Source organism: Peromyscus leucopus, chromosome 5 (assembly GCF_004664715.2).
Source record: "Peromyscus leucopus breed LL Stock chromosome 5, UCI_PerLeu_2.1, whole genome shotgun sequence".
NCBI classification, from domain to species: Eukaryota; Metazoa; Chordata; class Mammalia; order Rodentia; family Cricetidae; genus Peromyscus; species Peromyscus leucopus.
In genome coordinates this window covers 43,526,014-43,541,280 of record NC_051067.1, presented here as the reverse complement: position 1 = coordinate 43,541,280, position 15,267 = coordinate 43,526,014, and the positions used below count along the sequence as shown (strand labels likewise).

At 41.0% G+C, this 15,267-nt stretch overlaps 1 protein-coding gene across 2 annotated transcripts in view; it reads left to right on the top strand.

Annotated features, from left to right (window-relative positions):
- The window catches only part of Vps41 (VPS41 subunit of HOPS complex), a 157,162-nt gene that overhangs the window by 93,768 nt on the left and 48,127 nt on the right, over positions 1-15,267 (top strand). For both annotated transcript variants that reach the window (XM_028860126.2, XM_037205920.1), the window contains exons 10-11: positions 3,191-3,257; positions 13,187-13,284. In XM_028860126.2, the coding sequence (XP_028715959.1) occupies positions 3,191-3,257; positions 13,187-13,284 (165 nt within the window). The remainder of the gene's footprint in view (positions 1-3,190; positions 3,258-13,186; positions 13,285-15,267) is intronic.

Here is a 15,267-nt window from a genome sequence, read left to right as displayed (position 1 = left end):
TATGGGACCCTGGGAAATCTCTGGCCTATCATTGAGTGGGGTGGGAAGCCAGCAGAGGATGCTGCAGTAGAGTTAGTTAAATGACCCTACTTGTACTGTAGAAGGACCACTGTGGTTGTGCAGAGATCATCAGCAAAGGCACAGTAGAGAAGAGTGAACAGACGGAGGCCACTGCAGTTAAGTAGTAAAGTAATGTCTTCTTGTACCTGTGTTGTGGAGCTGGTGAGAGAGAACTGACTCTGGGCAGATTCTGAAAGTGATGGTGGAAAAGGAGTGGAAGACAAAGAGAAAAGTCAGTGTTTCTTTAGGAGTAATAAAGGTGAAACTTTATTACTCATGGGGTTTGTTTATAGGAAAAAGATGCCCATGTGGGGATGTGGAAGAGATAGTTAAAAGAAGCAGATTGGTGCTCATGGGTAAAGGGTTGCCTGTAAGAGGAAAGGGCCTTCACGTCGTTGATGTGCTCTCGTGTGGGCTGCAAGCTTTTTGAAGCATTTGCCTGTGCACCCTCCAAACCTGCTGCTTCAGACCGCAGAACTGAGGAGCAGTGGGATAGAGTGGTCCAGCAGCCGGGGAATGGCATCTGATTCTTGTCTCCAGAGAGAATGGTGCACAGATCAGGGATATGAAGTAGCCCTTGAACTCTAGCCCTGTGGTTTTGAGTAACTTTCAAAGCCTCAGGTTTCTCATCTTAGATTAAACATGGTGGCATTTTCTTTCATGGATATCTGTGTGTCAGAAAGTCCAGTCAGTCCACAAGTTCACTGAGCATCCCTCAAGTTTCTCCACTTGTTTCTCCCTGGTTAGTCTCTCTGGCTCTGGCTTTGCCTCTCAACTCTGCCCTCCACAGTGCAGCTAGAAGAGTGTATACAGAATGCCGGTCAGGGTCAGAGGTCAGCCTCTCTGTAAAGCAGTTGAGACGTGCTCATTAGCATATGAGGACTGATCTTCAGCATAACCCCACGGGTTATACAGGATCCAACCTCTTTGTTCTTTTCTGGACTGAACTCTGCCCCCACCCTATGTTTTCAGTTTCTGTCTGACCATCCAGCTGAAGGCCTAGACTCTTCACTTTGTCCTATACATCTATTCTGCCCCTCGTGGTTCCTCTTCCATGTTCCTTCTAGAAAGCCTTCCTACTTGCAGTGCATGCCTCTACTTCCCAGCCACACTTTGGTGGAGTGCTGTATTGCATGTCTTCCTGCTGCACTATCATTTTAACAAAATAACTCTAACTCGGGATTGGTGTTCAGTCATTACTCAGAAAGTGCTGGCTAATATCGACATTATATTTTCTTTATTGCTGTACTCCAAACCATCTCCTTGGCCACTTGTTATCAACACATCAAAATGACTGTCCATTTGGCATTGTAAAATGTTCCCCTTAAATGATTGAATAGTTTCCTTAATAAGTGTGTATGGGTGGAAATGGGGGTGGGTGGGTGGGAGAGTTGGTCTCTTCTAAACTCAGAAGTCTACCAGAAAGAGAAGGAAACTGGGGGAAATGGACAGGAGACCAATGTTGAACAATAATTAAGGAGAAAAGCAGCTGGTCATGTATTTGTGGATGTTCACGTGTCTGCAGCCATGAGATCCTATCCTACCTTAGGGAAAGCATTCTCTGAGGCCCTCTCCAAGTTGCTGCACTGCTGGAGAACAATTTAGACATTTGCGTTAAGAAAGAAACAGACAAAAAATACAAAGGATTTCTAACCACTGATCTGACATCTTTATATCTAGTAATTTGTCCTAAGTAAAGTCCTTAACATTGTTATATTTAAGTATATTGAGCATGCTGTTATTGTTTATGGTATTCATGAATAGAAATAGAAAACAATGGGAAATTGATCAAATAAGTAAGTTATACTCGTTTCTTATGCTACGTTCTAATGACACTAAAGATTTATATGGTAGAAGAATATTTAAATGATACATATTTTTCATAGTAAGCTTTTACATGAATAGCAATAGCTCTGTGATAAACAACTACTGAAGGTGTTGTCCTTGGCTGACACTTGGTTCATGCATTTCACCATTTGTTTGTCTACTGTAGACACTAAATTTACAATGTTCCATAGTGTTGTGATACTTAGGCTAGTGGCTATAAAATACCACTGTCTACCAGTGAAGGAAGAAACCTAATCACTGAATAGTGGGATCAGTACCTAACTTCTAGTTCAGTCTTATAGAGAGGGCCAGACCAATAGAAATGCTTATTTCTTATTACAAAGTTGAATGTATTCACTTTTGAAAGGACATTCATTTAGAAAGAGGTAAGAAAATATCCATAGTCTTACCAAGCAATAAAAAAATTTAACTCACAATATGCATCATCTGGAGTTTGTGTGGGAGTTGGAGGGGTAAGAGATTAAGGGATAGATTAAGGGATATATATATATATATATATATATATATATATATATCCCAACTTTACATGTATAATTTAAAACAAAGATAAACTTTTTTTTGAGAAAGATCTAACAGTAGAAATGGTAGACTTTATAGGCCACATACTTGCTGCTCTTTTCGTTTCTCCCTCACAAAGTGGAAGCTACTCTTAACTTCCAGGCTACACACATGTGTGATCTTAATAGGGTGTATGTAGACAACAGATTCTGTAGGTGAGCCATAGTATGTCTGTTCTACCAAAAATCCCTCTAGCACATGCCTGCAGCCCTTAAGTAGTGCTTCAGAGAATAGACCATAGAAACAGCAAATTTATATTAGTGTGCTCTTTCTTTGCCATAGAGTGTAACTTTATTGGACTACCCTTGGGGAATCTAAATAATGGTTGCCATAGGTTATTCAAACAAATTGCTTTATTTTCTTTTTCTTTTATGTGTATAGGTGTTTTGTCTGCATCTTTGTCTGTGTAACTCATGCATGCAGTGCCCACAGAGGCCAGAATTGGGCATTGGATCCTTTGAACTGGTTACAGAAAGTTATGAGCCACCATGTCAGTGCTGGGAACTGAAGCCAGGTCCTCAGAAAGAGCAGCCAGTGCTCATAACTGCTGAGCCATCTCTCCAGCCTCTCTAACTGATTTCTGTCTTTTACATCTTAGAGTAGATTTTATGTACTCCATCTCTGGGTGACATGATTATCTTAAAAAAAAAATACCACACTGAGTAAAATGCTATAGAGAATTTCCTATCAAAGCTAGAAAATAACCTGTGAATTTCTTTTCTAGATATGTTCAGTGAAGGAACGTCATGCCAGTGAGATGAGGGATCTGCCAAGTCGATATGTTGAAATAGGTATGGATCCTTCCCATGTCTTCTGTGATGGTAAAACTTCTAATGAATGCCTGATTTTGCATCAAGTGGGAGTCAAAGGCCACATCTTCCACCAGAGCTTATCTCTTGGTGCTTTGGTAAAGTGGATCCAGAAAGCCTTCAAGTTTTAGAAAGATCCCCCTCTCCATTTTTCCAAACAAACAAAAATTTCTATTTTTCATAATAATTTTATAGTTGGTTTTGAAGTCAGATAATCATGTATTTTGGATCCTGGTTGTGATATTTGCCTCTAGGACCTCGGATAGATTTCTGCTGTTTTAAAATTCTTACATGTAAAATGTGAGAAACAATATTCTTAAGGTGGCTGTAAGGAGTGTGAGTTAGTATGTACATGCACCTAGTATAGTACTGACCATTGGTTTTGTTGACTTGAAACTTCTCAATCCTCACTTTTGTGGTAACCGGTCTGGCCCCAATTGCACCATCTTTTATTTGGAGCACCACGGCTAGCTGTCTCCTCAGTTTTATCTGCTCCACTGTGACTCTGATCCAGTCTCTTTATCTTAGTAAAAATGCAGACCAGATCATGTAACTGTCCTTCAGTCTTTTCCCGTTGTTCTGAACAGAAAGGATAGACTACATGGGTTGATGTTGCCCATCCCTGTCTGTCTAACTACAGCTCCCACCAAGCTTCTTTGTGGTCTGTGTGCTATGGCCACAGGGACTTTCCTACACAGGCCCAAGCTCCTCCTTTCCCTCTGTATAGAACATTCTTCTTGCCTCTTTTTTTCTTCACCAACTTTAAATCATACCTTGTGTCAAGCATTCCTTTCTTGGGAAAACCCACTGGTTCTGTCAGACCAGGCTAAGCCTACCCATTCAAGTATGGATTCTATCTGCACCTGGCTATACATATGGCTGCAGCAGTCCTGAGTTCTTGATTATTGGTATATTTTTGGGTATTACAAGACTGTCACTTTAATACAAGCATACCCTGGTTTATTTTTTTTTTACTTTGTATCTTGAAGGCCTGGAACATTATAGTGTGCACTACATAATACTGTGTTGAATGATTCAGCACCTCCTGGAAGCAGCTACTTAGGAAACGTGTGCTGTGTATGATATTATGTTCATGATGGAAAAAAAAAGTTTTGCCATATTAAATTGGCTGTAAAATTCTCTTGTGCCTTTGGATGGTGGCTGCTGTAGAAGTGTGATACTCCTCTGTTTCTCTGTGGTGCTGTGAACATTGTTTTCTCTCCATTATCCACTTGGCTAGTGTGGTGAGAGCATTCCAATTTGGGTTGTTCTGTACTTGGAGTCAGAAGTGGTGTGTAGAGTTTTAATCCATTTTTTAACCTCAGAGAAGTAGTAGTTCAGATTCTGAGTTTGAACAGATTGCATATGTAGAGTGTAGTAGTACGAGAAAAGCCAAGGAACAAGAGGATAGAGTAGACTTCTACATAGAAGATGTTCGTGTGAGTGTCTCTCACTTTCTTCCCACTTCTCCTTTGCCTATCAGGGATATCCTCTGAAATTCTTGATGCATAGTATCTTAAGGGTTGTTATTGAATAGTTAAGTGGCAAAACAAAAAGTTCTGATAATTTTTAAGGCTATGAAAATTTCCAGGGAAATACAAGAATGTAGCTTTGTCATTTGTGTGAGTACATTACTGATATTTGACCACTATAGTCCTTGGTTAAGGACCATAGTCCATTTCCACGGCAGGTGGCACAGCTTTTGTGTAAGAGACCTTGAATGAGATGAAGGAGAGGGAAGTGTTAGGAAGTTGGGAATGGGATTGGCTTTATTCCTGAACAGTGAGCCACTTTCCTTCAATGGCATAATGACTGCACTGAGATTAAGAAATATCTGTGAGAGTGAATTTGTCAGAAGCCAGATTTTTTAAAGTTAGAATCATAAAGGCAAGCAAAAGTTTTTATTCCAGTATTCTTATAAATGAAAAATAATAATGACAAAAAAAAAAAAATAAGGCCTCTGGACAGTTACTGCCATGAAGAAGTTCTCTTGGTGCAGCAGGCTTTTGAGTGGCCTTGTCTCTTCCAGGTTACAGTACTGCTGTGGGATGTTCTGTATGCTGTTCTGATTGGTTGATAAATAAAATGCTGATTGGCCAGTAGCCAGGCAGGAAGTATAGGCAGGATAAGCAGACAAGGAGAAATCTGGGAAGACAAAGGCTAAGTCAGGAGATACCAGCCTGCCATTCAGGGAGCAGCATGTAATTGCACACAGGTAAAGCCATGGAACATTTGGTGACATATAGATTAACAAAAATGGGCTTAGTTTAAGTGTAAGAGCTAGTCAGTGGTAGGCCTGAGCTAATGGCCAAGCAGTTTTAATTAATATAACCCTCTGTGTGTTTACTTGGGTCCAAGCGGCTATGGGATGGTGGGTAAGAGAGATTTGTCCTGTCCACGGGCCAGGCAGGATACAGGAAAACTGAGTTACACAGTGATGAAAGGTATGCTCCATGCCTACACTGCTCACTTTAACCTAACTTGGATCTCCTTTATGCTCACAAGATTCCCTAACATCAAAGTCTTTATTGCATGGCAGTTGGAGAGGTAGTACTTCTTTGATAAGTGAAGTCAGTGTTTTAATCATCTTCTCATGTCTACTGCCAGCAACAGATGACTTACATGCACGAAATTAATGACTGATTTCCTTATGTTGATTGCATATAGAAGTTTATTAAGACAGTTGAGATAAGGAACTACATGAAGATGTACACAGACTTATCAGAGAACCCAGGATAAAGAAAAGGAAGAGAAGAAAAGAGAATGCATGTGTTTTCCCTTTAATAAAACAACATCATTATCTCCAGCTGGTCATGCACTGTGAACTTGAAACTTAGCATGTCATCCTGTTTTCAGCCTCTTAATTGATTTGGAACACAGTGACCTGGAAATTGAAGGTCTGTTTACATGGTTCAGAAGAGCTGTGGAATAATTCATTCTTAGATCTAAGTGTCTCTCTTCATAGGCTTGCTATCATTTTTATCTTGATGTACAGATTACAGCAGTGAGATAATTCTCTTTGCACACAAGTGACTTAGTTTCTCCTCCTAGTAAAAGTCTCAGTAGAGACCATGTCAGGTAGAAGTATCTTGCCAGGTGTTTGAAATTGAGGATCTGGCTTTTGTATAGTTCTGTTCAGCTTACTGTTTATGTTCAGTTTACTTTCCTGTTTTTGCATTGGATTTTCCCTAGTACTTCATTATGAAAAGAATTTAAATATGAGAAAGCATTTTACAGTGAACACCATAACCCTCCCTAGATGCTGTTATGTATGACTGCATTTGCTCTGTTAGGAATTGTTCTTTATCCATCCTCACGTTGGTATGATAGACTTACATATAGTGCCATGAACTTAGATTTGTTATTAATAGTGAGATCATAAAAAATCTGAAACATGAGGCTAGGAAAATAGCCAAGTTGGGAAGATATTTGCTGTGCAAGCAGAAAGATCTGAGTTTACATCGCCAGAACTTATGCAGAAATGTGAACTTGGCCATGTCATGCCAGAGCCCCAGTGGTCTCAGGAGTAGAGACAGGAGGATACCTGGGGTTTTCTGGCTGCTAGCTTAACTCTAGGTTTATTGAGAGGTTCTTATCTCAGGAGCATAAGGCAGAAAGTTGTAAAACAGAAACTGGACATCTTCCTCTGGCACACACACACACACACACACACACACACACACACACACACACAACACACACACACACACACACACACACACACACAACACACACACACACACAACACACACACACACACACCACTTGAAGTAATATATTTGTTTCTTTCATAACAATAGTCACTAGACAGAATGCTAAATACATCACAAACAATATTATTCAGTCTGTACAGTATTCCATGGGTAGGTGGTATTATTTGCATTTTATAGGTAAAGAAGTTGATCAGAGGGGCTCATGTAACCTACTCACGACTGTCCTGTTCCTAAGCAAAAGCACTTTAACTCAGACATTCCTGTTTGTAGGCAATCTGAAGCCAGATATGGCTCGCACCTGCAGTCCCTACACTTGGAGCCTGAGGCAGGAGGATTGACACAAGTTTGAGGTCACCCTGGGTTACCCTAGTGAGCTCAAGGCCAACTTGGCTATAGAGTAAGGCACTGTCTCAAAACATAAAGCAGATAAGGAACATCAGAAGGAGCCAGCATCCTCTGTGGGCAAACAGTGCTCCCATCATTGCCTCCTTGATCTTCTGTATCCCCACTTTACAGCCAAAGGGACCCGGGGAGGGACCACCTAGTTCTGACATGTAGGTACAAACCACTGGGTGGGAATTTCCCAACATCCACAGACCCCTGCACAGGTCAGTGGCGATGCTGTGTGCCTCTTCCCTAAACAACTGAATTTGTTTGTGAGATTCTGGTTCAGAGAAGCACCTCATTTAGAGAAATTGTATGCTTCCTTTGTTTATTCTTAGATCAGCAGCCTGCCCTTGTGTGTGCTCCATGTTAGTGAATCTCTGCAGCACACTTGCCTTGGGTAGTTTACAGAGTTCTTTCTAAGGACTGGGAGTCAGAACAGACTGTGACTCTGTCCTCTATTCAGAAGGTAGAGAGCCGCTGTCATTTAGTGCTTGACTTGGGTTGAGCTGATGCACTGAGGTAATTTTATACTTAGAACACAAAGAATAGCCATTTGGTTTAGACATTTTTACATAGCATGCCTTGACCATTTCTTTTTCTTTTATCTAAGCTTGAATACTGTCATTAATGAAATATCCTTATCACTGCCTTCATGGGGGGGGGGGTGACTGAAGTTTAAAACATGAAAGATTAATGTACCAGATGCCAATTAGAGAATATGGAATTAAATTGAAACCAAAGTTGCCTTAAATGGTTTCTGACCTGTGTGTAGACTATTGTCTTGGTTTATTTTAGTGCTTTCTTATTTTGTCTATTAGCTAATCCTTCAATTTCCATTCCATGTATCAGGTCTATAATTTGCTGATGTGAAGCATCACATCACTTTTTACTTCAGTCTGTCTGCTTTAGAGCAATTCCTGAGGCTATGGAAGTGTTGATTCCAAAATTATTTTTACTGGCCCCCTGGCCTACCAACCAAGTGTCCAAACTTACCGAAAGCTCTCTGGGCACGACTGCTCCTGCTTTTACCTGCTGGCTAAGGGCAGGAGTCCCTTGCCGAAAGCCAACCATAAAGGGTCTAGAATGGAAGGTGAGAGAGTTGCAGATAGCTGCTCTTCCTTAGAGATTGGCATTTGGGGAGGGCAAAGGGATAAAGGGGGACCAGAAAAGACAGTGACGGTTCAGTGCCCTGCAGTGTGTTGACCTTAGAGCAGCATAGAAAGTTCCTGAGAAGGGCAGGACACTCTGATCGCAAAGATCTCTTTTGAGTCTTAAACTGTTGTTCTTGGTGGTGTAGTATACATGTAGCCTGCGCCTCTCTATGTTCTCATTACGTTGTCCAATGTGCCATCTGTCTATCTTGGAAAAGTAAGGCATTGAATCTTGACATCTGCTTTCTTCTGAAGAAATTTTAGTCCTCTTGCTGACCTTCTGTGAGTTTCAGTGCACTGATTCTTACAGCATGTCTCCAGATGTTGCTTTCTGAGCACACTAGAGTGTGGAAGCCTTTGCAACTGTGTCAAGATGAGAAGTCCACGCCACACTGCAGTTCCCACCAGAACTGGTGTTCTTCAGGAAACAGTGTGTGTGGAAACACAGCACCCTGCCTCAGGGCCCCAGAAGCTTCTCTTCACTTCCTAGATACCCTTGATCTCCAGAGTAGGTTCTGTCTTCTGTGACTCCTGGAAACTAGTTTTCTCTCAGCCTCCACTTCCCAGCCTTTGGTTTTTCTTTTGGGGACTGTATAACCCAACAGTTTGTTTCTGTTTCTTTGTGATGTATCTTTCCCTGATAATCCATTTAAATGGGAGCTTATGTCTAATTAAGTTTGTTAATCTACCTGTTTCAAACTAGCTTTCCCTCAGGAAAAGACAAGACTTATTAAAATTATTAATATTATTGTTCTGTGGTTAGAAGGGAATATCAGGAAAGGTAAACTTCATTGGCTACTTTTATTTTGAAATGCAAAACCAATAATTGCTAGAAGACATTTTACAAAGTTAATCCTTAAATGTTTTGTATTTTATGTATGTTCCTTAGAAGAATAATACAGCAATTTAACATTTCTTCATTTATGTCAGTAGAAAAAAAATTTAATCCTTAATACATACATGCATTCTGATGCCATGGTTTCTAGCCATCTCTTCATTATCTTAGCATAAATATAAAAAATAAATAGCAGTTTTTGATCTGAAAACCCTCTTGTTTCATTGCTTTAGAGGAGAATAATGGAAAAGCCAGGTTCTTTCCGTGGTATTCTAAGGCACAGTAACTGCAGGCACCTCCACACCAACAACTCAGATTAGGAAGTGAGGCTCTTTTGTTCTTTATTTTTGACATCTCTCTCTTCACGGGTGTTATGGAGAGGAAGTGCTGGATGGCACAGTAGCCACCGCTAAGGTAACAGAGTTAGAACTCTTCATTGTGGGTCATACTGAGTGTTGCTATCACTGCAGTTTTGTTTCTCCATGAAGGGTATGTGTAGTGTAAGGGAACGATTCAACACAGAGACTGTTTCAATTTTGTCTAGATGTTGATAACTCTTGCATTTCCAATGTCTTGACTATTAGTTTTAGTAGCATACTTCTTCCTTACTATCCTGTCAAAATGACCATCAATTCACAGTTGGTCATCTGATAGCTTAGTGTCTATAACTACACATTTACTACCTGAAACTCAGATGCACTGCTGAAGTCTTCTCGTTTTCTCAGAAACATATTATTGTTTCCATCCATGGTCTGAAAGGACATGAACTCTCCATGTTGTTTATGTAAACATTGTAGACCAAGGAAATCTGGATGTGGAGTGAAGATTTGCACAGGATGTAGTCCTAATTTCTCACTTCTGTGTTAATAATTCATTCTTAAAAAACTAGGCCTTGCTGGGCGGCGGTGGTGTGCACCTTTAATTCCAGCACTCAGGAGGCAGAGCCAGGCGGATCTCTGTGAATCTGAGGCCAGCCTGGACTACAGAGTGAGATCCAGGACAGGTACCAAGACTACACAGAGACACCCTGTCTCAAAAAAAAAAAACAAAAAACAAACAAACAACAACAAAAACAGGCCTTGATGTAAAGTTAGGTACTGTTAGGAGACATTGCCTCATACTACCTTTCAGTTAATCCGGGCAGGCCATGTGATCTCAGAGGAGACAGTACCTCATACCTCATCATTCACCACTGCTTTGTGATTAACTGCTCTTTTCCCTTGGATGTGTTTAGCATACAACACAAAAAGGCCTCCTCCTGGCTCTCATGAGAAGAGTTTCTGTGGCATTTCTAGATTATTGTTCTTTGCTCAAACTGTTGGCAAGGAGATGGAATAATAACATTCCAGTGATGGAATATGATTTAGTAAGACAGAACTCAACTCCATTTATGCCAGGATAGCTGGAATAATGGCCGCCAAACTATTGTTAATTTGCTTGCGAGTAGGTGGATGAGATTTCCACCTTCTTCATAAATGATCCCAGTGTGGACCCATGCAGTTCAGCAGCATCTGCACAGTGCCCTCTCTCATGTCTTCCCCCCCCACACACACACCCTGCACTCCAAGCATCTCTAGAACCTCACTCTGTCTACACTGGGCATTCCCTTCTCCACAGTGTGACTGAGGTGGAAATGATTCTTAAATAACCTTATTTGTGACCATTTCCCATGTTACCTCTTTATCAAAACTGTTTTTATGACACTCAGCCCAAGCTTACAAAAGTGAAAGAAAATGTTAGAAAGAAAAAACGCCTGCCGTTGGACTTGTATCGGACACCAGGTCCACTTCTGTCATCCAGTCAGGGACAAGGCATAAGAACTACTATCTACTGGGAATGGTGGCACACCTGTAACCCAGCATTTAGGAGGTGGAGACAGAAACATCAGAGTTCAAAGTCATCGTCAGCTCTGTAACAAATTCAAAGCCAACCTAGGCTACATAAGACCCTGTCCACAAAAACTTACCTAGTTTAAAGTTTATGTTAATAGTTTTTGGCCAGATGTTTTGGTGTAGAATTTAAATTATGAAGATGGTTATAATGATAAGCAAGGACTAGAAAGTCTAGGAATTCTGATGAACAAGGAAAGAGAAAGCAGGAAGAAAAATTCTCTTGTCCCTCATTCCATCTGTATTTTAGGTTTTATCTTGTTTCTTCTCCGCAGATGAGAAGTTTACACATTGACTCTAAAGTAACTTGTTGAAGTCAGTTCAGCAGAAGTTATGACCCAGATTTCCGTAGTACACAAGCATTCAATATCTCTTTCAACATGGCACACCAAGTTCTCTAACTTGGGAAAAGAAAGTGTGTTCATCATAGATGTTAACTGGAAATGCAGCAAATAGCCAGGACATTGGAGACAGTCTGAATTAAGAAACTTGAATAATGGGTAAGTCCAAATGAGAGTTTACTCACAAGTGAGCCCACTGCAGAACTCAGTCTCTAAAGGCTGCTGACTTCTAGTTTGCATCCTGGAGTCATCAGGATCAGGCCATAGGAATATTTGTATTTCCCCTGTGTAATAAGTGCACACAAACCTTTCCCCCCAGTACTGGGGATTAGACACAATCCTTCTCGTGCATGGTAGACAAGCAGTCTACCACTGAGCTGTGTCCGGAGCCCTCTTTTTATGTTTTACCTCGAAACAAACTCTCACTAAGGATACTTAGACTGGCCTTGAATTCTTACTGTAACCATACCAGTCTTTGAACTTGTGATCTTCTTTCTTCAGCCTGTGGAGAGTTGGGAATACAGAATTCCACCACCAGGCCTGCGTCTGCCTCGTGTGTATGTAGTGGTTGCCTTTGATTGTGTGTGTGTCCTCACCTGTGTTGGAACCCGGGGAACCAGAAGAGGGTGTCTTTCTCTCTCACTGCCTTGTTGCCCTGAGACAGGGTCTCTACTGAGCCAGAAGCTGCCATTTCAGCCAAGCTGATTGGCCAGTGAGTTTTGGGGATCTGGCTGTCCTCCCCCACCCCAGTCCCTGAGTGCTGGAACTGTAGGTGAATGTGTCTGTGCCTGGCTTTTTATGTAGGTGCTGGGGATTCAGACTCCACTCCTCATATTTGCAAAGTCCAGTCTTAACACGCTGAGCCATCTCCTTAGTGTCCATGCTTCTTAACTTACAATCATGTTTATTTTTAAGGACAGTAATACTTCTTAATAATATTTATACTAATAGTATTTCTTCTTAAGTTTTTAGTACACTATTTTGAAAGTTTATTATTTTTCTCAGCATATAAGATATATAAGTAAGTATGCAAAGTAAAGCCAAAAACATAAAATGTCTAAAGCCCAAAACAAAGTAATGTTTTATATTAACCAAAGCATAATTTGTACTGTTTGCACCACTGCATTTCACCTCTAAGAAAGAAAAACTTAAACTCAGCCACTTGTTACAATTAATGTTGTTATTAAGAATAGTTTTATCATTAAAGATAATTGACGTTAGATGTTATTGTTTCAAAGAGTCTTCATGTGATGTAACAGCATTATTAAGTTACCTGGCACAGTAGAGTGCCCACGCTTGCTGTTTGGAGGTTCATTTTTATCTGTGATGTCAACTTTCAAGTCTGCATTGCTGCATGTCTTTTAGTGCTGTGTGGGGAAAGTACTTTACCTGGAGACACACTATGGCACATATGTAGTATAGTATCGTAATTCAGCACATACTCAATGTGTAATAATCACATCAGGGGATTGAGCATTTATTTCCATTTTAAACAACATTTAAATGCATTGTAACATTCACAGTGGGTGTGTCTTTGCCACCGTGCACCTTTTTGCTCCTTTTAATGGTGAATCCTTTCTGCCTTTTGTTTGCAGTGTCTCAGTTTGAAACGGAATTCTACATTAGTGGACTTGCACCTCTCTGTGATCAGCTTGTTGTACTTTCCTACGTAAAGGAGGTTTCAGAAAAAACGGTAATTATCTTCTCCCCTAGTCCAGAGGGATACAGAGGAGTTGGCTTTTAGCATCACACCCAGGTCAGGCTGCCTGTCAGAGGAGATTGCTATAATCCAAACAGAACTTTTTGACCTATGAAATAAGCCTAGAAGAAATTACCCTGCAGACCAGCATATTTACCTTCAGAAGCCACGCTCATTGCCTGCCTGTGTTCCCTCTGCCGCACAAAGGAGTGAGCCCCTTTTTTCTTTTTCATCAGTCGCTTGATATTTTAGTTGAAAGAAATGAAGGATTCCCCGTGCTGAAAGGCAGAGAAACTAAGCTGACATTGCATTAGCAGAGGTGACAGCCGGGAAGCTGGTCACTGCTACCACAGGGGTCCCAGTGGTCAGAGGGAATTACTGAAAGGACAGCTCCTTCTTTCCTGGAGTCCAAACATATTTGTTTACCTCCCAGTGGCCTGATGATTCTAAGAAGCTGGCGTCCTGCTTTGAAAGGGATTGTTGCTCACGTACTTGTTGGTGCAGACTATAGACATTGAAATGTGTTGCAAACAGAAAGCAGCAGAAGAAAACAAATTTTGTTTTCATGACATTGGAATGAAGTGCTCAGCTGGGATGTAATGACACCCAGACTCACTAGAAAGCCCAGAGCAGTGCCATTCCGTTTGCCTATTGTTAGAGTTCAGGGCTCTGCCTGGAACAAGAGAGGGCAGCTTCAAGGCCTGAGCAAGGAGAGCTTGTTGTAAAGGATTTCCTTTTGGGTGCTGTATATAAAAGAAATTGCAATTGATTCTCTAGCCCTTCACGCTAAGCAGGCAGGTGGAGTGTACTCTCCCTGTTTGTATCCTCCTCCTCCTTCTCTCTCTCTCTCTCTTTTTTTCTCAAATGGCAAGGAATAAAATGGGGGAGAAAAGCCCAGGGAGCCCTTGTTGTGAAGTGGTGGCTGCACTTGAGCCTTTCTCTGAGAGAACACTGCATTAGGAAGCCATCACTATAGTAACTGAAGCTCTGGGTGCCCATGTTGCTAGGCAATGAAATGCTGTAGACTAAAGTGAACCCTCAAACCTCCTAAAATCAATAGGGTTGGCTTCTAGCCCTATTGCAGGACATCAGTTTATTATTATTTTATTTATTTTTTGAAAATACAGAAAAGCAGAGGCTCCTGGGGGAGTAAGAACAGTGCTTTTTGATGAGAAATGTGGGGCAGATTGAGGATGTGATTGAACGAAACAAGGGAAGAAGCAATAAAATTGGAAAAGGGAAAGGCTAATAAACTGATCAAAAAAAGTAAAAAGGGAAAAGAAAAAGGGAAGCCCGTGTTAATAAAGAGTGTAGGGAAGGAGAAAATCAAAGGAAGGCTATCCTCATCCTCACAGGGCAGATCAGAGAAGGGGCGGCAAATTTTCAGAGGAAAAAGTAAGAGCTTAGGAGACAACCGTGTGCTGGTGTGTGGAGACTCACTTTATTTCACATCAGTGTGTACTTCCAGTTCTTAAATACTGAGTAAAATTAGGGCAAAAGAATGACAGTCAGCTTTGAGCAAAGTTTTCATATTGAAAATCTGTTTCCATTAGGTTTTCATTGGCTGCTTCCATTGGCTGTTCATTAATACCCTCAAGTGTTTCCCCTGTGATGCCCTTCACAGGTAACCACACACACACACACACACACACACACACACACACACACACACACACACACACACACACACACACGTCTCTGCCCTGAGGCAGTTACCGCTCCTTTGTGTGCCTCCACTCTTCTACACATTATCTTACTCTTTTCCCCGTGTGTGTGGTTTTCATTGTGAGCATGTTTAGTAGCTGTGCACTGTTCTATTCAGTTAATGTATCCTATAGTTCATTAAGCTGTTCCAATTATTTGCTTTTTCCCCCTTCATTGATAAAGCACATGTTTTAAGAATTGAATTTTTCCAAAGTCCTAGCGGACAGTGATAAAACGAAATTGCTGCTCTTGAGAAGCTCATAGATAAGAACA